This window comes from Castor canadensis, chromosome 8, assembly GCF_047511655.1.
Source record: "Castor canadensis chromosome 8, mCasCan1.hap1v2, whole genome shotgun sequence".
Classification (NCBI taxonomy): Eukaryota; Metazoa; Chordata; class Mammalia; order Rodentia; family Castoridae; genus Castor; species Castor canadensis.
This window is the reverse complement of record NC_133393.1, coordinates 135,806,645-135,830,821: the sequence shown is the minus strand read 5'-3', so window position 1 is coordinate 135,830,821 and position 24,177 is coordinate 135,806,645. Positions and strand designations below refer to the sequence as shown.

The 24,177-nt window shown below is 37.8% G+C and overlaps 1 protein-coding gene across 1 annotated transcript in view; it reads right to left on the bottom strand.

Moving 5' to 3' along the window:
• Nucleotides 1–1,965: 1,965 nt before the first annotated feature.
• The window catches only part of Apaf1 (apoptotic peptidase activating factor 1), a 79,075-nt gene continuing 56,863 nt past the window's right edge, over nt 1,966–24,177 (bottom strand). The window contains exons 21-27 of the mRNA XM_020169152.2: nt 23,383–23,499; nt 20,562–20,687; nt 12,127–12,246; nt 11,684–11,809; nt 10,935–11,060; nt 8,261–8,407; nt 1,966–4,607 (exon numbers count right to left, since the gene is read on the bottom strand). Coding sequence (XP_020024741.1) covers nt 4,461–4,607; nt 8,261–8,407; nt 10,935–11,060; nt 11,684–11,809; nt 12,127–12,246; nt 20,562–20,687; nt 23,383–23,499 — 909 coding nt within the window. The 3' untranslated portion in view covers nt 1,966–4,460. The remainder of the gene's footprint in view (nt 4,608–8,260; nt 8,408–10,934; nt 11,061–11,683; nt 11,810–12,126; nt 12,247–20,561; nt 20,688–23,382; nt 23,500–24,177) is intronic.

Below are 24,177 nucleotides of genomic sequence, written 5' to 3'. Positions count from 1 at the left end.
CAAAATAAAGAATGGATCTTCATAACAAAAAAAAAAAAAAGAAGCCAGGCATGGTGGATCAAGCCTCTAATCCTAGATACTTGGAGATTGGGAGGATCATGACTCAAGGCCAGCCTGGGCAAAAAGTTCACAAGACCCCATTTCAAGCAATGACTAGCTGTGATGGTACCTGCCTGTCATCCCAGCTATGTTGAGAAGTACAAATAGGAGGATAGCTGTCCAGAGGCCCAGGAAAAAAGCAAGATCCTATCTCAAAAATAACCAGTGCAAAAAGGGCTTATGGGTGGCCCAAGTGGTAGAGCATCTACCTAGCAAGCATGATGCTGAGTTTAAAACACACACAAACAAAAAAAAAAAAAAAAAAAAAAAAAGAGGAAAGAAGGCTGGAGGTGTGGCTCAAATGGTAGAGTACCTATCTAGCAAGTGTGAGGCCCTGAATTCAAACCCCAGTACTGCTAAAAATAAAGGAGTAAAGTTTTATTTTGGGTCACAGTTTCAAAGGCTTCAGTCCATGGTCTCTTGGCCCTGTTGCACTGAGCCCACAGCAGCACAGTACATGGTGGGAGTGTGTGGCAGATGAGGCTTATTCACCTCATGGCAACCAGGAAGCCAAAGAAAAGGAGACTGGGGCCCCTTCACAAGCATGCCTCCAATTACACAACTTCCCGCCACAAGAAGCCATGTACTGAAGATTCTACCACCACCCAATAGCCCCATAGGCTGGTAACCAAGCCTTTAACACATGAGCCTTTGGGCAACACTTATTCAAACCATAGCATTCTATCCTTGGACCCCAGGGCTCATCACATCCATGCCATAATACAAAAGTCATCCAGCCCTTCTCCAAAGTGCTCAAAACTTTAACTGTTCCAAGCACTGCTCAAAAGTCCAAGTCCAAACTCCAAAGTCTCTGAGACTCAACACAAACAGATGTGAGACCTTATAAAAATAAAAAAATCAAGTTACATACTTCCAAGATACAGTGGTATGGGGTAAATAGTCCCATTCCAAAAGGGAGGTATAAAGGCATAGAAGGAAGGGTCAGACCAAAGCAAGACCAAAACATCACAGGGAAAACATTAAATCCTAAGTTTTCATGCCTTGCATCTGGGGCACATGGTAGCATAATATGAGCTCCAAAGGGCTTTGGCAGCTGGTCTTGGGCTAACTCTGCTCCCTGCCTAAAGCCTCCCTTGGCCAGCATTCCTTACTCCTGGCTGCTCTAACTTCCTGGGGTTTCCACTCCAGCTTCAGCTTTGCTCTCACAGCCTCACACATGCCCTATCAGGGATCTGTGCCTGATATCCCAGCTTTCCTTTAAAATAGTGGCGGCCTCCATGACCCCATTAACTCCTATATTTGGCATGCTTGAAAGACGGGCATCGCAATCTGCTGTCAGCACAAGCTGGATCTAAGCCCACTGGAATCACAACCACAGCAGCTTCTGAGTGCTTTAATGGCTAAGCATAGGAAAATGAGCACCCACCAAACAATTCCCTAATCTCTTTTAGGGCTGTTCTGTGGTATCACCACCTCAACTTCACAAAAACTGTAATCACTCCTCCTGTATTTATACTACCTAATTCACTGTGGACTTCACTTTTTGTCAGTCTCTCCCTAGACCTCAATTGCAGCAGTATAAAGAATGGCTTTGTTTTACTAAATCCTATATCCTAATACATCTGCCAAGGCCATACACATGGTAGATATCAATATTCATTGAATGAGCAAGTGAAAAACAAAAGTGAATGAATAAACAAACCCTCTTTTTTACAGGACCTCCATGTCACCCATCAACCATCATAGGCATACAATGAGGGGACACTCAGAAAAGTATGATGGAACTAAATTTACATATAGCTGATAAAGCGCAGAGAGAAAGGTAGATGAATTTACCGTGAATCTTTCACTTCAGTCCTCTCATTAACATACAAAAGATAAATGAGGAGTCCCAAACAACCCAAAAATGTTTCACAAAAATGTCTAAGAATTTTATTTCTAAAAATTTTTTAATACATGTTTTAAAATCATGTAAGTTTTACATACAAAACTAACAGTTTTCAAAACAATATAAGACACATACAATGTAAAATCATCTTTACATATACAAAGTCCAGTGTAATTTCTCATACAAAAAAATACAATAGGAAAATGCTTAAACATGCTCACCTGCTTCTGGTATGGTGACACATACCTATAATCCTGCACTTACGAGGTTAAGGAAGAAGGACTGAGTTCAAGTCTAGTGTGAGCTCCATATTGAGACCTTGTCTCCCAAGGAAAAGTTCATCCATAACTTCCTCTTGACCAGTCCCATGAGCTGCAATGAAAGTTGCAGGTATCTATCTCTTCTTTCCCCATGTTAACTCATCTTCCTTCCCATTTTTCAATTTATTTTTAAGACAAAAGCCACTGAAGACTTTTTAAAAGCTTATGTTTGTTATTATACTTTATCAGTCAGGTGGCTTTTAATTCCAAAGGTCAATGCTTTATATTCGGTGCTATAGATTAGATGAGCCTCTAAACATTAGATGAAAATCAAATTACAACCTGGATATTTTAAGTGAAACATACCATTTACAAAAATTTATTTTTATAAAATTAAGGTTTTTCACTTATCACATTTGTTTAAATCACAGTAAGCCTGTAAACTAGTTCCTCAACCTATCAAAACAAAAACAAAAAAAATTTCCTTAACAATGTAAAAGATTTTATTCACTGCATTCCTACAAATGCTGTATAGGAATAACTAATCTAAAATACATCTTAGTAGTTTATTTTCTCTATCCCCACCACATCTACTAATATGCCCAACAGAAACAGGGTTCTCACTTGTCTACTAGCAATACAAATACTCATTTATTAGTTCCTGTTGCAGAAACAGAAACCTCTGAATTTTAATTCTATATGAAAAATCTATTACTAATTTATCTCTGTTGCCTTTAACAATATTTTAGGGAAAATGTTTACATTTAAACTTTGAAGTTCTTAATCAGAAGGTTAAGAAAAAAAAAACTGGTTATGATGTGGATGAGCTTTTTCTGTGTCAAAAGTCATCTTTTCCAGTCTGAGCAGGAGGAACAATGTAATTCAAGACCAGCCTGAGTAACATAGTGAGATCCCATTGCTAAGGGGAAAAAAAAAGCTATGTTTCCTGAAAACCTTGAGGGAAAGAGGTGAAAAAAAAAAAAAAAAAAAAACAGGAGGGACAAGGAGGGAGGAAAGTAAAGGAAGGCAGTGAGAGAAGGGGAAGGAAGACAGGCTGTTTGGAAGGTGAAAATTAACATCTCCAGAGTCACAATGACTCTGTGGAACTGCATAGAAAACTCTCTTGAAATTCACTAAAAGAATAGCACCAACAATGACATTTACCTAAAAGTAAATGGAATTAGAAGAAAATTATGTTTTACTACATCACATTTCTTAGAAAAGTATTATTAAAACTTATGATTAAAATTGGCCCCTCCCCAACTATTCTGATTTTGACATCTGGAGCAACTATTACTAACTACAGAGCAACTGTTCCATAAAAAGAAAAATGTTAAAGACAGATGTGGTAGTGCATGACTGTAATTCCGTCTCCTGGGGAGGCAGAGATAGGAGGATTGAAGCTTGAGACCAGATGGGGCAAAGTTAGCACGACCCTAGCTCAAAAACAAACTAAAAGCAAAAGAACTGAGGATGTGGCTCAAGTGGGAGAGGGCTTGCCTTGCAAACAAGAGGCGCTGAGTTCAATCCCCAGTAAAGGAACAAAAAAAAGTTACCAATAAAAAAGTGAAGATTAAAAAAGTTCAAGTTAAGTCAAGTAAAAAGTAAAAAGCCAGAGCAGGACAGCTCAGGTACTGACAACTGAAGTCCACTTACGTACAGGGCTTCTATCAGCTACAATGACAAATCTACTCTCTAACACGTAATTTTGCTTCACAGACAGAACTGTTGAAATCCAACATTCACTTATTGAGTTAATTAAAAGACATACGGCAGACTACGCACAGACACAATATCCTTAAAGGAAACTTGAGAAGTGCAAATAAGCTCCAAGATTGTATTTGGGAGGACTGTACCCGATAGGGTACATATGTTTCAAAATACGGGCAATGTTGCCTTGAGACACAGCACGCATAATGACAATATTAAAATACAGATTTCCTTCAAATACTCACATCAATTATGGTCAACTGATTTGAACACATCAAGAGAGAATTTTACCAACAGTGTAATAGGATTTATATTTACATTTTCATTTGCATCTTAAGGACAAATTGTTAATAAAGATGATGATTCTGAAAAACAAGATTAAAGCTGTGTTCATTTGGGAAAGCCACATTAATATTATTCATCCTACCATAAACACTTTTATAATGAATTCAATACTGCAAAACCATTCACAGCTTTGTAAAAGGTTGGTACACAGAGTTTCAAAATTAAGAAGAGTCCAACTACATTAATGCTTAACCACCTTACTCTAAGATCTGTAGAATATATAAAATGCCAAGGTTATCAACAGTCACATATGTTCTGAAGTCAGGGGACACATGTATTTTCTTAAGATTGGTTCCATTTGTGTAGAAGGTCTGTAAGGATTCCCCGGTGACAGCATTCCACCACTGTTCACAGAAGGATAAAATTCTCATTAGACAGTAATTACACAGCATGATCATTTGTGGCATAAGTCAGATTGTTTGCCCTGTCACCTCCCCACTCCTAAATGCAAGCAAACAGCAGTAAAGAGACCTCAAGTTTACGTTGAAGACATTAGCAACCTGGTATTTGTTGATGAACCCGGGGTCAGTATTTGTTGATGAACCCTCCCTTCCTCCTTCTTTCCTTCCTTTCTCCCTCCCTCCCTCCCTCCTTCCTTCCTTCCTTCCTTCTTTCTTTCGGTGGTACTGAGGTTTGAACTCAGGGCCTTACACTTGCTAAGCAGATGCTCTAACACGTAAGTCATGCCCCCATCCCTGAACATCTCAAATGAAGCAGGTGCTCTGAACAAGTCCTTCTCTCTCCCACCCCACCCGCCCCAACACTGAATTCACTAAGATTACAATATTTATATCCGTTTACCAAGTGGAGTTCATATAGCATACCCATATATCTCACAGCTAAAATGAATGCAAAGGATAATGCCGTGAACACATTTTTAAAAGACCTCAGGAACATCAAGTCTCTGAACATTATGAACTCAATAACCGTGTCACTCACCTTTTACCCATCACAGAGCCTAACATATGTGACTGGGTTGACTATTCATGCTCATGCTTAGTAACAGGAACTGGAACTCTAAACGTCACTGAAGCAGCATGCATTAACGGGATTTTCCAGCTCTGGCAAGTCTGCTTTGTAAAATGACAATGTAATTGAGAGTGCAGAGGACACATTCTCCCCGAGAGGACACTCACCGAATTTCAGTGACTAAGGCTCTTAGCACTTATCAACTAGTCCACCTGCCTCATTTTACAAATAAGGAAGATGAGCTTCTGAGAGAACCAGAATTCAGAACTCTGATGACACTGCTTGCAGGTGGCAGAATTAGAAGTTTTTCTGGTTTCCAAATCCAGTGCCTCCATCCTTTCCTACCTACAAACACAGACCATTCTACCTGGAAGTACTACACCAGCTACTGGGTTAATATGGACTTTTAAAAAATGATTCTATAATAGTAGCTAATACCAAGGATTTTTAGGGACTAAACATAATTCTGTACGATGCTGCTGTAATGGTGGATACATGTCAATACATATTTGTCCAAACCCACAGAATACACAATACCAAGAATGAACCTTAACATAAGCCATGGGCTTTGGGTGGTGATGGGATGTCAATGGAGGTCCATCAATTGTAACAAATGTAAACCTGTGATGTTGATAGTGGGGGAAGCTGGGTATGTGTAGGGTTAAGGGACATGGGGAATCTCTGTAATTAGGTGCATACTGCTGTTACACTCATTTTACAGGTAAGACAATTGAGGCACAGAGAGATAAAACAGTCTTGGCAAGGTTACAAAGCTAATGAGTGGCAGAGCTAAGTTCTGAACTCAGGAAGTCTGTCCCAAGGCCCACTCTCCTGACAGAGATGCTCTGCTGTCTCTAACTAATGGCATGCCTTTATTTATCACCAGGTGTTCCACATTTCAAATCAGCATCAGGAGTATGAATTAATGTGAATTTCTTCTCATTCCAACAATAAGTAGTACTCTGTGGCATAACTCAAGTAAAAGCTAAATGATACTACTTTCCCACTTACAAATAGTAATAACTTTGACAGTTAAGAATATTTTAGCTACTGGATACCTACTTTATTTTACTGGCACTCAATTTATACTGCTTGGGTTCTAAAGTAAACAGACTCAAAAGGCCTAATTTCTTGGCCACTACAGCAGCTGTTCCTTTTTACTTCTAATTTGTTCTGTGCTTTTGGATGATCTCATTAGCATGCTGGGTAGATGCAGGCTAGGCTATAACATAATTAGCCTAACCATGCTAGTAATCAAACCAGAAGGCAAAGTAATCAAACCAGAAGGCAAAGTAATCAAACCAAAGCCTGATTGTCACTTAAATATCAGGCTACAGTTTCTTTCAGCCTTCAGACATAACCACTATAGTATGAAGATCTATTCTGCTGCTTTATTTCAAGGTTCTCTGAGAACTCTGAAAATTTGGCCATTGACCTTTACAACATATTTAAAGTCAGAATAACAATTTTGTGACAGTATGTTATGGGGTCCAGAGAGTCAAATGGCATGGACTCTGGAAGCCTGGTGTCAAAGCCAAGCAGTTAAGCTTTTTAGCAGCTAATATAGCTGAAGACTCTCAGCTTTCAACACAAAAACCAGCAGTGTCTCTCTAAACTACCATCAGAACTAAGAGTTTCAGTTTATCTTTACACTAAAGAGGACAGTGGCAATCATCTCTCAGGATCCCCTGGTGACTGAATAAAGGTGTGCCAAAACAATGTAGGTTAATGCAACATTAACAGAACTGTATTTCCAATGTGACCTTGTAAAGAGATCATAGTATATATTCTTTCATATAGTTAAAAACTGTCCCTAATTTATCATTTTTGTAAGCTAGATTTTTATGTTGAGTAAAATTACAATAATGTGGGGCCCATATAACCAAAAATTTCATTCATTCAAATACTTCTGATCATCTAAACTGTGTTAGACAATCAGAATCATCTATACTTGACTATTTTCAGCAGGAAATAGATTCCATAAGATCTCCTGATATTGCTATTTTATTTTTTAATGTTATAAGTAAGGTTTAAATACAGATTCTAATGCCTTGGGATCTATTTTAAATGAGAAAGCTTACAGAACATCCAAATGCTCAGTACAATATGTATTATCATCTTATACCATTTTTACAAATGAACTGCTTTTCAAGACTCACCTCAAGCAGCCCTCTTCACATGAAGCTTCTAATAACTCCCGAAGGTAGGCCCATCCACTCCTCCCCTTTGTACATCCACTTCCCTCATACCAACATGACCCAGACACCTCCTACCATCTGCATCCCCCATAGACTGTTAGGTGTCATTGAGCAGAAACAAGCCTTAAATACTGTGCCACACAGCAATATCTTAGCACAGAGTGAGCACTGAATGTAGCTGTACTGAATGGACAGATGCCAGCACCAAAAAATGGCCTTGAAGTACGATAACACACCCAAGCCTTGGCCTCAATAGTAAGTTTGCAGAAGCTAACTTGCTAGAGAAAACTGAGGAGGAAGAAAACTGAGTCCTGGCCCTTCTACTTACAAATTATGTAATTTTAGGAAAGCTACAACTCAATCTGCTCATCTGTAACCCAAGGATAATAAAATTTAAGCTTCACAAAGCTAGCTGGTGATATGACAGAAGTAAAGCAATATGATGTTGTTACTATTATTATTATTGAAGGAAAACTTTCACAAATGCTTTTTTTTTAAAGAATTTCAACCAAAACATTTAATAATGAGTGACATGGAAGATGAAATTATGTTGAGCAGTCCACTTGCTCTTCATTCTGATGATACAGGTTTTGTATGGGGTGTATGAGAGCTCTGGACTGAGAACATCTGTAATGCTGTCACCAAAGCTTCCAAAAGACCTGAAGACAGTAGCCTTCAGACCTCAAGTCTCATTGCTGCCAAATGGGTAACAGCAACTGCCCTTTTACTCTGCTGGGTTGGAGAAAGCCCAACTGAGAAACAGAAAGTGAAATAGCTTGGAAAGTATGACACAGGCTATTCTTTGTTTCCAGTCATCGAGTAATTCTTACCTTAAGATATCCTCCAGCAGAGATGAGCATTTTGCTGTCTGGAGAAAAGCAAAGGTCAGTCACCCAGCCTCCATGGGTAGCAGCTCCTTCTTCTACTGAAATCGGAGCACACAAATGAAGAAGCTCACCGTTTGAGACATTCCATATCTACATAAACATGATATAAAATTCATTAGTAGGGCTACTCAGAAGCTTCTTTAATTCCAAAATATATACAAAATCTTTCTTTTAAAAAAAGGATTAGGGAGTGATTGATTAGAATGTTGACTCTTCCCATTTAACTAAAAGAAGAAAACCCGTGATATATTTGGAAATCTTTCTTTAAAAACTAAAGGACTAAAGTGATTGATTAGAATGCTAACTCTTTCCATGTACTTTAAAGAGGGAAGCCAGGCATGGCAGTAATGCCTGTAATCCAGCTCCTCCAAAGGCTGAGGCAGGAGGATTATAAATTCAAGGCCAGCATGGGCAACACAATGAGATCCTGTCTCAAAAAAAAATTAAATAAAATAAAAATAAAGTAAAATAGGGGGTAATGAGTACAAAGCCAGCCCAGGCAACATAGTAAGACCCTGTCTCAAAAACAAAAAAGACTAAATTAAATTAAAAATAAAATAAAATAAAATAGAGGGAGAGGTACAGTTCAGTGGTTGTGTCTTAGCATGTGCAAGTTCCTGGGTTAAATCCCTAGCACAGAGAGGGAGGAAAAATGAAGTTGGAAGAGCAAGGAATAACAAAAGAGGCCACATAAATTAAAAAAAAAAAAAAAAAAAAAAAGCCAGGGCAGTAGTTCAAGCTTGCAATACTAGCTACCTAGGAAGCAAAGGCTGAGAGGATCACAGTTCGAGGCCAGTCCAGGTAAAAAGCTCACAAGACCCCATCTCAACCAACAGCCAGGCACAGTGGCATGCACCTATCATCCTAACTACATGGGGAGCACAAATAGGAGAATCGTGGTCCAGGCTGGCCAGGGCACAAAGTGAGACCCTATCTCCAAAAACAACATATAAAGGAATGGTAGGGTAGTTCAAATATGTCTGTAGACACCTGCTTATTAGTAAGTGTAAATCCCTGAATTTAACCCCAGTACCATTAAAAAAAGACAAAGAATTCTAGTTCAAAGCTAACACCAAGAACATTAACAAATGTCAGTGAGGCACCTGTAGTATGTAAGTCCCTATAAGGCTCTAAATATATATTTTCTAAGAACATTTTACTAGACTCAAGAAACAATGCAATCACTTGCAGATGCTAATACATCCATTTATTTCTAGTGACACTTAATATACAAGCATGAAATGTGTAAGAGAATAAGAAAAAGAAACAGAGGTGTACAAAAGAAATAGTTAAAATCATCATTTTCTCTAGAAAAATCCAAGCAAATCAAATGGGAAAACTCAGAAAGAATTCAGCAAAATAGCTAGGTATAATAAGTCTATACAGAAATTAAAGCTTTTTCACATTCTGAATAACCAGATAGAAAAACAAATTTTTCTTTAAAAAATGTACCAAAGAAAAAATTTTAAATAACACTCAAAATTCTAAGAGAATTTTTTTTTTCCTGGAGGGAATCTCTGAAAAACAAAGCAATGCCCCATGAATGGCAAAGGAGCCCTTTCATCCAAAGATGAGAACTCAGGTTAAAATGAATGGTCCCACAGTAGCCCTGTCACTTCAGTTGGCACGTGTGTATACGAATGGGACAGAGAAGGTTGGCTCCTCAGTCCTCAAGAACAGCAATCCTGTTTTCTTAGACTAGCACCTCTATTCCTGCAAAGTTTATACTCTGTTATTCCTCTGCAGTATATACATGCCTTGAGTTTTAAATCCTTTCTTTAAAAAACAAATAAAAACACCTTTTTCATGTAAATACTGTTTACCAAAATAGCCATCCCATATCTGTCCAATTCTTCCAACACAGCTAAGTCATCTGACTACTTTTCCATGATTTCTGATCTTTCAGTATGCAATACTTTCCATATTGTCTATATTTCCAGACACAACGAGAACATATCTCATGCCTCCCAGAAAGACTTTTCAAACTAAAATTGGCATGGCTTATATATATACCTTAAGAGCTGCATGGAGATAAAAACTGGCCTATGCTGTGAACTCCACCTCAATGGAGATCCCTTCATTGCTCACACCCCAGGATGGAAATGTGAGCCTCTAAACTGTTCAATTAACAAAAGCAGATGGTTCAAAGCGGACTGCACAAACCACACTGTAAATGTTGACTAATGAGTAGAGGGTTAAAGAGATTTTTTTTAAAACAGTAAAAATAGCAGAATTTGCAATTCATTTATTCTCAGACAATGATTAACAAAATTAATTTCCTCAAATTCTGCCACTAAAATCCACTTTCAGTTCAAATCCGAAAATTAAGATGAATCATTCTCAAACTAACAGAGAACCAACTACAAATAACTAGGGCATTTGCCTCCTCCCATTATACATAAGGAAATGCCTCAGCGTAACTCTATAATGAAATCCTTCCTGTAGGAGAGGGCAGCTGTGAATATAATGTGCACAAGAAACAAAACAAGAAATGTCTCATTCAACCAGAACGCCAGGGCCTGTACTGTCCTGTCCCATTAACAAAGATCCCCAATGGGATGAAGAGTGCCAACCCAAGCTGCAGAAGGAACAGTGCTCATGTCACCACACACCCTACCCTGATTTCTCCATTGTCATCTCCAGTCGCCAGCAGGGTACTGTCCACAGAGAAGGCAGAACAGCGCACGCAGCCGTTGTGGCCCTTCAACTCGTGGAGCGGGGAAAGGTGTTCGAAACTCCAAATCTGAAGGCAATTAGGATGGTTTAAGAACTGTGCTCTCAAAATAAGCATATTCAAACCCTGAGTTGAGTGCTAGTCAGCCATTAAATTCAATCACAAGCAAGTTATATGTAACATTCAACAGTGCATAAATTTTCATGAGATGCCCAAGCTCCAAAACCTGCAAACTTGTTGACCTTTCACCTTTCATTACTCAAGTTAAATTCAGCTCAAGAACCAAGGTCACACATCTTCTTGATCTTTAGACTTAGAAGGAAGAACAGGGAATCATCACTTAAGAATAATCTGCAGAGCAAGGCAGACCTGAGTGTGAGTCCTGGCTCCATTCTTTACTAGCTCCTGTGACAACTCACATAAGGTTCTCAAGCTTCAGTTTCTGCATCTGTAAAATGACAGTAATGGTACCTATGGTGTGAAGACTAAATGAGATTATAGGAAGTGAAATTCCTAGCACAAGGCCCAGCACATGGCAAGTGCCCTTTAAAGGTTCAGTCACTATACTGTCCTAAAATATGAGACAGCCATGTAGACAGCAACTGTTACTATCCTGTTTTATATATTATTAGGATTCATAATATATATCAACACTAAATTTTATGCATGGTCACTTCAACTGATTGACCTACCTTTGCAGTCTTATCAGCAGAAGTAGATGAAAACTTGGTAGCATCAGAAGAAATATCACAAGAAAGTACTGTACCCTGGTGACAGGCAAAGTCTTTTTCTATTCTTCCAGTAATAACACTCCATACCTTAAGGGAAAAGAAGAAAGCTTAGAGTTGACACTCTTAAGAACAACTTGTATTAAAGAGCATCATCAGCTATAAGATCTATAAAACAAGAGTTTTAGCACAGCCAAGAGTTTTTGGCTGTTTTGGTCTCTTATGTATCCTTTAGTATAAATATTCACAAACATACACCAGATAAAAGTAACTACAGTGAACAGAAAACAGGCATAAGAGAACAATTTTTTAAAATTTAATTACCTAATATCCATGTGGTTTTGGTTGTCACAATGTAACCATTTCAATATCAGAATGATTTTTTAAAAAACTGAATTTCAAATTACCTTCACTGTTCCATCAAATGACCAAGAAAGCAATCTTGAATTTTTTAGGAGCCTGAAGTCTTTCACTGTTTCCTGATGGGCTTGCAGAGAGACATATTCCTCTGACTGCCAATTCCAGACCTGAATATTAAAGGAGACTGTTACAGTCTTCCCTCAGTAATATCCCACTGGAGGGAGGGAAGGTGTACACCCTCTTGTCTAAAATCTTTTATTCTCATGGCATTTCAAATGGAGAAGAGTAACAGAGAATATGATGTTTGCATTTTACAAAGAGAATGAACGGCTGAGGTTAATTAACTTGACTAGGGGCAAAATATAATACTTTTCCTCCTAAATAATTTGTTTCCTTCAGTTGCTTAGAGAACAGTTAATTATATCAGAAGATAGAGAAAAGCTGCAATATACCAGTGAGCTCACTATCTGATTATATTTTCCAGAGAAAATTATCCCTATTACATAGTCACAGATTTCTGAACCTGTGAGCTAAGCAAGTCTTCAGATTCTGGCTCCTCTGAAGCTAGCCTTATTGCCCAAGAAGGTCAGCTGGCCAAAGCAAGTTAAAATCAGGTCATGGAATTTCCGAGCTTCACAGGTCTTAGCTATCCCCTAATGCAATCCCCCAAATCACAGAAGACGCTATAGGGCATTATTTTTCACATGGAGCTTCAGGAAGAGGTCCTCAGCCATAATGGAAGAAGAATCGAAGCACACAAATATATCTGAGGCATAGCAGTAAACAGAAGAGACATTTCTATGCCACATCCATGTGCAGAATATCCCCTCCTACTATATAAAAACAACTGCATTCAAACCCTTGATAATTCTTGACTTCAAACTGACATTTTTAACAAATGCTTACTTAGCACCTATAATGAGGCAAATGTGAATCAAACAAGATGTTATAAAGAAACCTAAGAGGTGGTGATGAGCCAACATTTGTAATCTCAGCACTTAGGAGGTAGAAGCAAGAGGATCACAAGTTCAAAACCATCCTGGACTACATATTGATTTCCAGGCTAGCTTGGGGCTACATAGTGAGTCTCTATCTCAAAAAAAAAAAAAAGAAAAGAAAAGAAGGAAGAAGGAAGGAAGGAAGGAAGGAAGGAAGGCAGGGAGGGATGGAGGGAGGGAGGGGGGAGGGAGGAAGGAAGGAAGAAACCAAGATCCTATCAAAGAAATGAGACATACCAAAAAAAAAACCACGGAAGATAATTAATGATAGAGATAAAAGTTCTATGGAACTGCAGAAAGCAATTCCTAGGCCCAGCATGGTGGCACATGCCTATAATCCCAGTTACTCAGGAGGCAGAAGAAAGGGGATCACAGCTCAGGGCCGGCCCAAGCAAAAGTGCAAGACCCAAACCAAAAAATATATACTAAAAGTAAAAGGACTGGGGCATTGTAAAGCACTTGCTTAGCAAGTGTGAGGCCTTGAGTTCAACTCCCAGTACTGAAAAAAAAAAAAAAGAGTAACTCCTTAGAGAAGATTTGATGGAGACAGTGCATTCAAAGTAGGCTAGAGGAAATGGAATGGACTGGGAGTATGATTCACAACTGAGAGGGGCATTTCAAACACAGGAAGTGAAGCTAGAGTTATAGTACAAGAGTAGGAAAATGTGAAGAGACTACAGGGACTTCCTGATGGTTTACTCTAGCTAGAACATAGGACAAGCAGAGGAGTAGAAAAAAATAGTTGGGGAAGTATTGAAAGAAACAGCCAGAGGGCCCAATGAAGGTATAAAACAGGTAGGCTCCAAAAAAATTAAAAGATAAAAAAAATTAGCCACTACCACAGGAATGCACATTAGTAACATTCTGCATCTAGTTTTTGATCGGCAACAGTCAAACTGTGGAAAGATCTTTAAGCCTTTTCCTATCAGGCTTAGGTAAAACTGTGCAAGCAGGCTGGGAATGTGGCTTAGTGGTAGAACACTTGCCAAGCATGCACAAGGCCTTGAGTTTGATCCCAAGCTCCATTTAAAAAAATAAGTTTTGTGTTTTGTTTTGTTTTTTAATTCCTTTCTCCACAGCATATAGCAACCACCCTTCCCATCAAGTCCTGACTCTCAGATCTCGATCTTCTCTCTCAGGTTGCTGTTCACAAAAGCAGGATTATCAGGAGCAGGATGTGTTGTATGCAAGCAAGGCAACATTAAACAGGGAACTGGAAGTAAGAGATTTTAATGAGAATGAATTAGAAATTTCAGCATTTTTGCTATCTCTTAGTTGCTGTGCTGCTGGGGTTTCATTGAGAAAGTTCTTACCTATACCTACTAACTCCAGAGTATTTCCTACTCTTTCTTGTATCAACTTAAGAGTTTGGGGTCTGATATTAAGATCCTTGATCCATTTTGAGTTAATCTTGGTATAGGGTGATATACATGGATCTAGTTTCAGTTTTTTGCAGACTGCTAACCAGTTTTCCCAGCAGTTTTTGTTGAAGAGGCTGCTATTTCTCCATCGTATATTTTTAGCTCCTTTGTCAAAGATAAATTGCTTATAGTTGTGTGGCTTCATATCTGGATCCTCTATTCTGTTCCACTGGTCTTCATGTCTGTTTTTGTGCCAGTACCATGCTGTTTTTATTATTATTGCTTTGTAATATAGTTTGAAGTCAGGTATTGTGATACCTCCTGCATTGTTCTTTTGACTGAGTATTGCCTTGGCTATTCGTGGCCTCTTGTGTTTCCATATAAATTTAACAGTAGATTTTTCAATCTCTTTGATGAATGTCATTGGAATTTTGATGGGAATTGCATTAAACATGTAGATTACTTTTGGGAGTATAGACATTTTTACTATGTTGATTCTACCAATCCATGAGCATGGGAGATCTCTCCACTTTCTATAGTCTTCCTCAATCTCTTTCTTCAGAAGTGTATAGATAAATGGGACCTCATAAAACTAAAAAGCTTCTGTTCATCAAAAGAAATGGTCTCTAAACTGAAGAGAACACCCACAGAGTGGGAGAAAATATTTGCCAATTATACATCAGACAAAGGACTGATAACCAGAATATACAGGGAACTTAAAAAACTAAATTCTCCCAAAACTAATGAACCAATAAAGAAATGGGCATGTGAACTAAACAGAACTTTCTCAAAAGAAGAAATTCAAATGGCCAGAAAACACATGAAAAAATGCTCACCATCTCTAGCAATAAAGGAAATGCAAATTAAAACCACACTAAGATTCCACCTCACCCCTGTTAGAATAGCCATCATCAGCAACACCACCAACAACAGGTGTTGGCGAGGATGCGGGGAAAAAGGAACCCTCTTACACTGTTGGTGGGAATGTAGACTAGTACAACCACTCTGGAAAAAAATTTGGAGGCTACTTAAAAAGCTGGACATCGATCTACCATTTGATCCAGCAATACCACTCTTGGGGATATACCCAAAAGACTGTTACTCCAGAGGCACCTGCACATCCATGTTTATTGCGGCACTATTCACAATAGCCAAGTTATGGAAACAGCCAAGATGCCCCACCACTGACGAATGGATTAAGAAAATGTGGTATCTATACACAATGGAATTTTATGCAGCCATGAAGAAGAACGAAATGTTATCATTCGCTGGTAAATGGATGGAATTGGAGAACATCATTCTGAGTGAGGTTAGCCTGGCTCAAAAGACCAAAAATCGTATGTTCTCCCTCATATGTGGACATTAGATCAAGGGCAAACACAACAAGGGGATTGGACTATGAGCACATGATAAAGCGAGAGCACACAAGGGAGGGGTGAGGATAGGTAAGACACCTAAAAAACTAGCTAGCATTTGTTGCCCTTAATGCAGAGAAACTAAAGCAGATACCTTAAAGCAACTGAGGCCAATAGGAAAAGGGGACCAGGAACTAGAGAAAAGGTTAGATCAAAAAGAATTAACCTAGAAGGTAACACCCATGCACAGGAAATCAATGTGAGTCAATGCCCTGTATAGCTATCCTTATCTCAACCAGCAAAACCCCTTGTTCCTTCCTATTATTGCTTATACTCTCTCTACAACAAAATTAGAGATAAGGGCAAAATAGTTTCTGCTGGGTATTGAGTGGGGGAGCGGGAGGGGGTGGAGTGGGTGGTATTGGAGGGGGTGGGGGCAGGGGGGAGAAATAACCAAGCCTTGTATGCACATATGAATAATAAAAGAAAAATGAAAAAAAAAAAAAAAAGAAATTTCAGCATTTTAAGAACCCAATAAGGGAGGGGGTGAATTTAACTAAGATACACTGTAAGCACTTTTGTAAACATACATGGTGCACCACCAGTAAACAACAATAATGATCATAAAATAATTTAAAAATACAAAAAAAGAAAGAGCCCAGTGAAATATGGTGGGGGCAGGAGGCAAATATGGTGGGAAAGGGGGGAACACAGGCTTTCCTGACTCTCATATCATACCAGCAAGAATGGACACCCTATGTGTGACAAAGCATATAGTACTCTAGACATGTTTACTAGGAATTTCTGGCTCTCTTCCCCCTTTCTTAGCTTTACTAGACTGGAGTGGCTACTCTTAACTGCTGTTCCTGGTTAACAGACACTAACAGTCCTAGCTGTCAATGTCCATTCCTGACTTGAGTTTCTTACTGCCCTCCACATCAAGAAATCAGAGCATCTTCCTAAGCAGATGTGAAAAAGAATTTGACAATCACTACAGGGAGATTAAGAATAGCCATTTCTGCTGGAGGTGTGACTCAAGTGGCAGAGTACCTGCCTACCAAGTGTGAAGCCCCGAGTTCAAACCCCAGCACCATCAGAAAACAAAACAAACATACAAAAAAGAATACCCTTCTTGGCTCATGGTATAGGAGCTTTCTAACAAAGCAAAAAGGACAGTGATACTTTTTTTGTTGTTGTTGGACTCAAACATACTGTGCTAAATGAATGACCTTGATATAATAGCTAAAATTCTACCAACATTAGTCAAATGCAGTGGTTTGGGGATGTCTACCATTAGCTAAAATTTTTTGTGGAGTATATACACTGTAAAATTTTTCAGCTACATAAATACAATCTAAATTTTAAAAATGTTGTCCAGGCATGGAAACATGTCTGTAATCCCATCAGTCAGGAGGCAGAGGAGGATCAGAAGTTACAGGCTAAGAGGGGCTATATAGCAAGACCCTGACTCAAAAAAAAAAAAAGATAGATAAATAAAACAAACCTCTATGTAGCCACTTACTAAATCCTTAAAAAACTAAACCAAAACAAAATCCAACCTGTCATTTATTAGAAATACCTACCAAGAGTTTCACTATATGAATGTACACTCATAAAAGCATTATGAACATGAAAAGTTTTCTAAGCAGAACAGAAAAAGAAGAAACACAAATTAACATGTACTTCTAAAAATAATTGCTATTCTAAAAATATTTCTAGAAATTACTTTTCCCTTTGGCTGAGAATATCTTTAAGCAGGTCATAAAACCTTATGAACTTAACTTTATATGGTATATGTCGTCTCAAAGACATCGGAGAAGAATAAATGTGGCTATTACACCGAGTATCACTGCTGATGAAGGAGCATCATGGGGGTCTACAAGTTCTGTACTTTGAAGCCAGATCTCACTGTAATCCTACACCTTCACAGGACTCACAAAGATGCAACATAAAAAGATCTTTTTTTACAAAACAACTTTTAATAGCATACATAATTAAATATTACCATAATAAGAAATATATACTGGGCTGGTGGAGTGGCTCAAGCGGTAAAGAGTGCCTGCCTAGCAAGAGTGAGGCCTTGAGTTCAAACCCAGTGCTGCAAAAAGAAAAAAAAAAAGGGTCATCCTTTTCTACCTACAAATATATACTATATAAAAGAATATAGTAACTTCCATTGAACAGTGCTTTTATCACCGACTTTACTTCCGAAAACCCTACTAAAATGGCAAGGTAAAGAGAAGGAGAAAACTGAAGAATGGTAACTGAACCAAGAAAACAGAATTCTGAAAGCATTAGAAAAAGCCAACAACAACACAACTGAAACCGATATTCCCAAAATGCTCAGGAACTGAAGGCATGAAATACATTCAAAGGTGGGTTTGAGGGTGGGGCAAAGAACAGAAATATAGGAATTCTGAGAAGATAGCAGTGATGTAGGCATAGTTTTTTGGACTCCATGAAATTTTCCATTAAAAGCAGACAAAGCAACTAGAATAACAAAACCAAAAATGCATAGACAACATGACAACAGTAAGTGACTAAGTATCCCCACAAACCCCAAACAAGAGAAGAAGGAACTCAGAGCTGTAAAACAAGAAATGCTGGGTTTCCCACCCTTTCTCAAAGAGTTCAGGAAATCCTTTGTTTTTTCCTGAAATGTTAAAAAAAAAAAAATCATTGTTGCTGAATTCCAAATAAAATTACTATGAGAAAGAAGGCAATAAATTATAAATAATGTCCCTAGAGATAATAAAAGCAAGGAGAAATTTTAATTATAGGGCACTGGCCCAAATCAGGGTAGAATTGGAGCTTGGAAAACAGAAGGAACAAGTAAAGGTTTAAATGTCATATGTTGAGACCTAGCATCTATTCTCTTCCCCCACCTAATTCTGAGAACCTATCGGGTTTCTCTGTCAGGCAGAAGACCTGATTTTCTAGGAATCTGAGAAAAATAAGACAAAAGACTTAAGGACACTGACAATAAAGCTCCCCATTCAATCGCCTCTCAGAGAATGTCTCAGTGAACACACAGAGCTTTCAGCCTTTTCACACCTATCTCTGGTGATCGACAATCACTATAAATTGAAGAGGACTTTAAAATAGAGGCCAAACAACCAAACAGGAAAAAAAAAAAAAAGCTAGAGGGGAGGAAAATGTGTGTGTGCACACATATTTACATATAATTTTATATACATGTGTGTATCCCTTCAGATGAGTGAAAGAAAATATTCCATCTGCAAAACAAGAACATGTTCTTCAAAAAAAAAGCCAGGTATGGTGATGTACACCTGAAATCCCAGCACTTGGGAGGTGGAAGTAGGAGGATTGAAGATTCAGGCCAGCTGCACAGAAGATTGAGGGCCACACAGTATATTCAAAGCCAGTCAAGACTTACATAGTAAGAACCTATCTAAACAGAAAGAAGGAACAAAAAATAAAAATGCATTCTTGGGCATTAAGAATATAATGGTATAAACAAAAAACTCAATTTAAGGGTTTGAAACTGAGGAAAACTCCCAGGAAATAGAGCACATTATAGAAAGTTGAAATGTAGAAAAAAATGAGATAACTGATTCAGGAGCCAAAATCTGAATAACAGGTTCTATAGAAAGAGAAAGCAGATTGGACAGAAAAAAAAATTTTTCAAGTAAACTTCTCTGTATTTAAGACTAATTTTCCAATCGAGAAGAGCTACAAAATATCCACAATGGAAGAAAACACACACCAAAGCTCATCATCGTGAAATTTCCAAATTCTGGGGACAGAGAGAAGATCCTAAAATCTTTCAGAAAGATTAGAAAACAGAATGGTCTCAGACTTCTCAACATTAATTTTGGAACTTGGAAGAAAATGAACAAATCTCTCCAGAGTTTTAGGATAAAATAATTTCCAACTACACATAATCAAAGCCTGAATTTTTCTAAACTGCATTAAACAGGAGCTGCATTCATAATATCCTTTGGTACACAGTCTACTGAGTCATAGCATGACACAGATGGTGGGGACTGATAAATGGGTGCATGTGCATGTGTGCACATATGCTGGAGGTAGGATAGGTGGGAGGAGACAAAAGCTAAATCTTCAGCTTAGTATTGAGAAGTCAGTAGATAGCTCCTCAAATGGGAAAATCAAAAATAGCACTATAAGCATGCCATATGGAGGCATGAAGGTAAATATCAAAAGAAACATCTAAGAACTAAAAGTGGAGCTTCTGAAAAACAAGAAATGGAGAAAGGTCTATTTTTCATAATAGGCCTTGTAATACTATTTGTATCTTGAAATGTACATTAAAAACCAAGTAAATTTAAAAAAAATACACAGTGAACTTAGGCCTCCATATCAATAATCCTTCATTATCGTAAACAATTTTTTTCCATAGGATTTCATCCTGTAGTAAATATTATTCTTAAAAGGAAAAAATGAAATAACTTAAATTGGGTTTAACTAATGTAAAGAGAAATTACATAAATGTGCAAAAAGCATATTTATTAATGAAAACACAGATACAAAGGCAGGCAGAAGAATTCAAATGAATCATTGACTTTCAAAATAATCTTCTAGTAGAGGGTTCTAAAGTGAAGTTGCCTGTCACATCCTCAGAAAAGACATGAAACATGAATGGATTTCACCTAAGGCAATGTGCATAATCTAAATGTACCCCCAAAGTAGTAAATTTAAAATACAGACCACATTTTAGGCACAACCAAATATTCTTTCACTCTTTTCCCCAATAGTACATATGTCAGGAGCTCATTCACCCTCTCACCTGAATTGCAGAATCATCAGAACTTGAAATAAGAGTCCTTCCATCAGTTGTGAACTGGATGTGTCGCACTGGTTTCTTGTGCCTATTTTTTGATTTAAAGACTCTGTTGTTCAGAAGTTCTAAAATCTTCAAAGCAGAAAAGGAGAATGATAGAGAGGGTAAATTCAACTATGATACATTGTAAGAGCTTTTGTAAATGTCACAATGTACCCCTAGTACAACTATAGTTAAAAAAAAAAAAACAGAAAATTACTGCAAAGAATTTAAGCAATGCCTAGGCGCTATACCCCAACAGCATTAAACTGTAAATAATAATAATAATAATATCTAACTCAGGACAGAATTCACTGAGAACATCTGGATCTGTAAATGGCAGATATTATTGCTATTATTTGATGATACTTGGCTGAACCATGTGAAATTAGCATTTTATACAATGAAAATAGATTTAAAATTTGCCAGATATTGGAAATTTCACATGGTTCATCATGTATTTATATTATCTGATGACTCTGATGAACTTAAGGATGCAGACAAAGCTTGGGGCTAATCATCAGCAACACCACCAACAACAGGTGTTGGCGAGGATGCGGGGGAAAAAGGAACCCTCTTACACTGTTGGTGGGAATGTAGACTAGTACAACCACTCTGGAAAAAAATTTGGAGGCTACTTAAAAAGCTGGACATCGATCTACCATTTGATCCAGCAATACCACTCTTGGGGATATACCCAAAAGACTGTTACTTCAGAGGCACCTGCACATCCATGTTTATTGCGGCACTATTCACAATAGCCAAGTTATGGAAACAGCCAAGATGCCCCACCACTGACGAATGGATTAAGAAAATGTGGTATCTATACACAATGAAATTTTATGCAGCCATGAAGAAGAACGAAATGTTATCATTCGCTGGTAAATGGATGGAATTGGAGAACATTATTCTGAGTGAGGTTAGCCTGGCCCAAAAGACCAAAAATCGTATGTTCTCCCTCATATGTGGACATTAGATCAAGGGCAAACACAACAAGGGGATTGGACTATGAGCACATGATAAAAGCGAGAGTACACAAGGGAGGGGTGAGGATAGGTAAGACACTTAAAAAACTAGCTAGCATTTGTTGCCCTTAATGCAGAGAAACTAAAGCAGATACCTTAAAGCAACTGAGGCCAATAGGAAAAGGGGACCAGGAACTAGAGAAAAGGTTAGATCAAAAAGAATTAACCTAGAAGGTAACACCCACGCACAGGAAATCAATGTGAGTCAATGCCCTGTATAGCTATCCTTATCTCAACCAGCAAAACCCCTTGTTCCTTCCTATTATTGCTTATACTCTCTCTACAACAAAATTAGAGATAAGGGCAAAATAGTTTCTGCTGGGTATTGAGGGGGTGGGGGGGAGAGGGAGGGGGCTGGAGTGGGTGGTAAGGGAGGGGGTGGGGGCAGGGGGGAGAAATGAACCAAGCCTTGTATGCACATATGAATAATAAAAGAAAAAAAAAGCTTGGGGCTAGCAGAGTGGCTCAAGTGGTAGAGTGCCTGCTTAGCAAGCATGAGGCCCTGAGATCAAACCCAGTACTATAAAAAGAAAAAATTATCTGGAAGGCCTAGTTTCAAGGTACTGTTTACTTTAATAGTAAAAACAAAAATAATATGGTGCTGGCTTGGCACTCAGGTAAAAGGAAAGAGTGAACCAAGGACCCTTTCAGAATAAATAATAATACATAACAGTTCGAGAGATGACACTGAGAGGGAGACTAAGGTTCACCTCTAAGTATACAATTATCCTTACTTAACAAATAACTATAATATACTTTCTCAAAATATGGCCTATCTAAACAATTAAAAAATTTTACACAATAATGAAGAAAAAATAAATTTATAACTCTGAATCTACGTCACAATGGCTACAGGGAATATGTAACAGCACTGATATCACTTCCTTCTTCCCTCTGTGTATAAGCATTTAATCTTCTCTTCTGGGGCAAGAGACAAGGGAATATTTGTATAATTCCTTATGAAAATGAACCATGTAAAGTAAATGTGGTTACCACTACAATTAATAAACTAAGAAATAATTTCTAAAGTCTAGTTCAAAAAAAATGAGAAGAGTCAATGTTCTTTAAAAATTATTCAGCTAGGGGCTGGGGGCATGGCTCAATTTTGGTAGGGTGCCTGCATAGCAAATGCAAGACCCTAAGTTCAAACCCCAACACAAAAATAAATAAATAAATAAATAATTATACAGCTAAAGTGTGCTTTTGTGTTGAATTTCATATGTGATAAAGAAGACAATACTTTTATCCAAAATGGTTTTGATTATACTATCTTTTTTGCTTTACGACCTGATTCTTTTTACTTATTTGCTCTTGTTAGATAAGTTAAGGATTTCATATGGTGAACAGGTATACTTCTAACACCAAATATAGAAAAGAAAGGGCTGGTGAAGCAGATAAGCAGAGGCAGCCCTGCACTGACAATCCCAAGAAGACTTATCAGTACCAAAGTGGAAGCAATGCACACTCCACATGGCTGAGCTTCTAAGAAGAGGAGAAAGAAAAGCTTTTTGTATTTAAGTAAAGAACAGCAAAACAACTGTTTCTTATTCTCTACAGAATAAGAAACACAAAAAGCATGAGAAGCATTAGTAAAGGCAATCTGAGAAATATGCAACCAACTAGGTAAGATGATCTTTAGTCTAATAAAACAATGACTAATGGATCACAGAATATTTGTTTATAACAAGTATGCAATGTCAAACATATAATTAAACTTAAATAAATAACTCTAGTGCACAGTTCTGAAGGCTAGAACTGAATACCTCAATGGCTCCATCTTCCTTTCCATATGCAATGTACTGAAGATGTGGACTTAAGCAACAACAGCTAATTTGAGCTTCAGTCAGATAATCAATATGACCTGTTTTTCCATTAATGACCTGATAAAAAATAAGGCATGATCAGTTATCAGGTTGGAAGAGCACTTTTTTGTTCTTTAGATCAGAGGTTTCTATTAAAAAAATAAAACACAGAAAATAACTAACAAGAGTTCCCAGAGGGAACAACAAAGCCCTACCCTAGTCTCAGCAGCTGCATTTAGCACTTTATGCTTTCATTTCATGTCATTTTTGTGGCTCAAATACATTTTCATAAAATAAAACAAGCTTTAAAAGGTTTAAAAAGCAGCTGCTGTGCCCACCACCTGAGATACATCCCACAGCTAGCTCTACATCCTGTTGTCCATTTCTTCACAAAGCCCATTTTTAATAGGGTTATCATTTGTTAAAATACACTTTTCAAAGAAGTTGGTGAAAAAGGACTAAGACAAACCTGACATAAAAAGACAACTCTAAATTTAAAAATGAGTTTTTATATCCTTCAAATCATAACACAGGGTAAATTAAGATTCCTTTCCTTTTTTGGGGGGAGGATGGGATGTCACAGACCTCATAATCATAATTTGTGTGACTGAACTTGTAATATTTAAACTAAGAGTGCCCAACTTCTTAAGCTGTATCAATGATAATGATTATTTTCTGCAATCCCACAGAAAAGATACCTTATCACTCAACTAAAACATGCAACCTGGAAAAACATTTCTCAAGCTCAAATCAGTT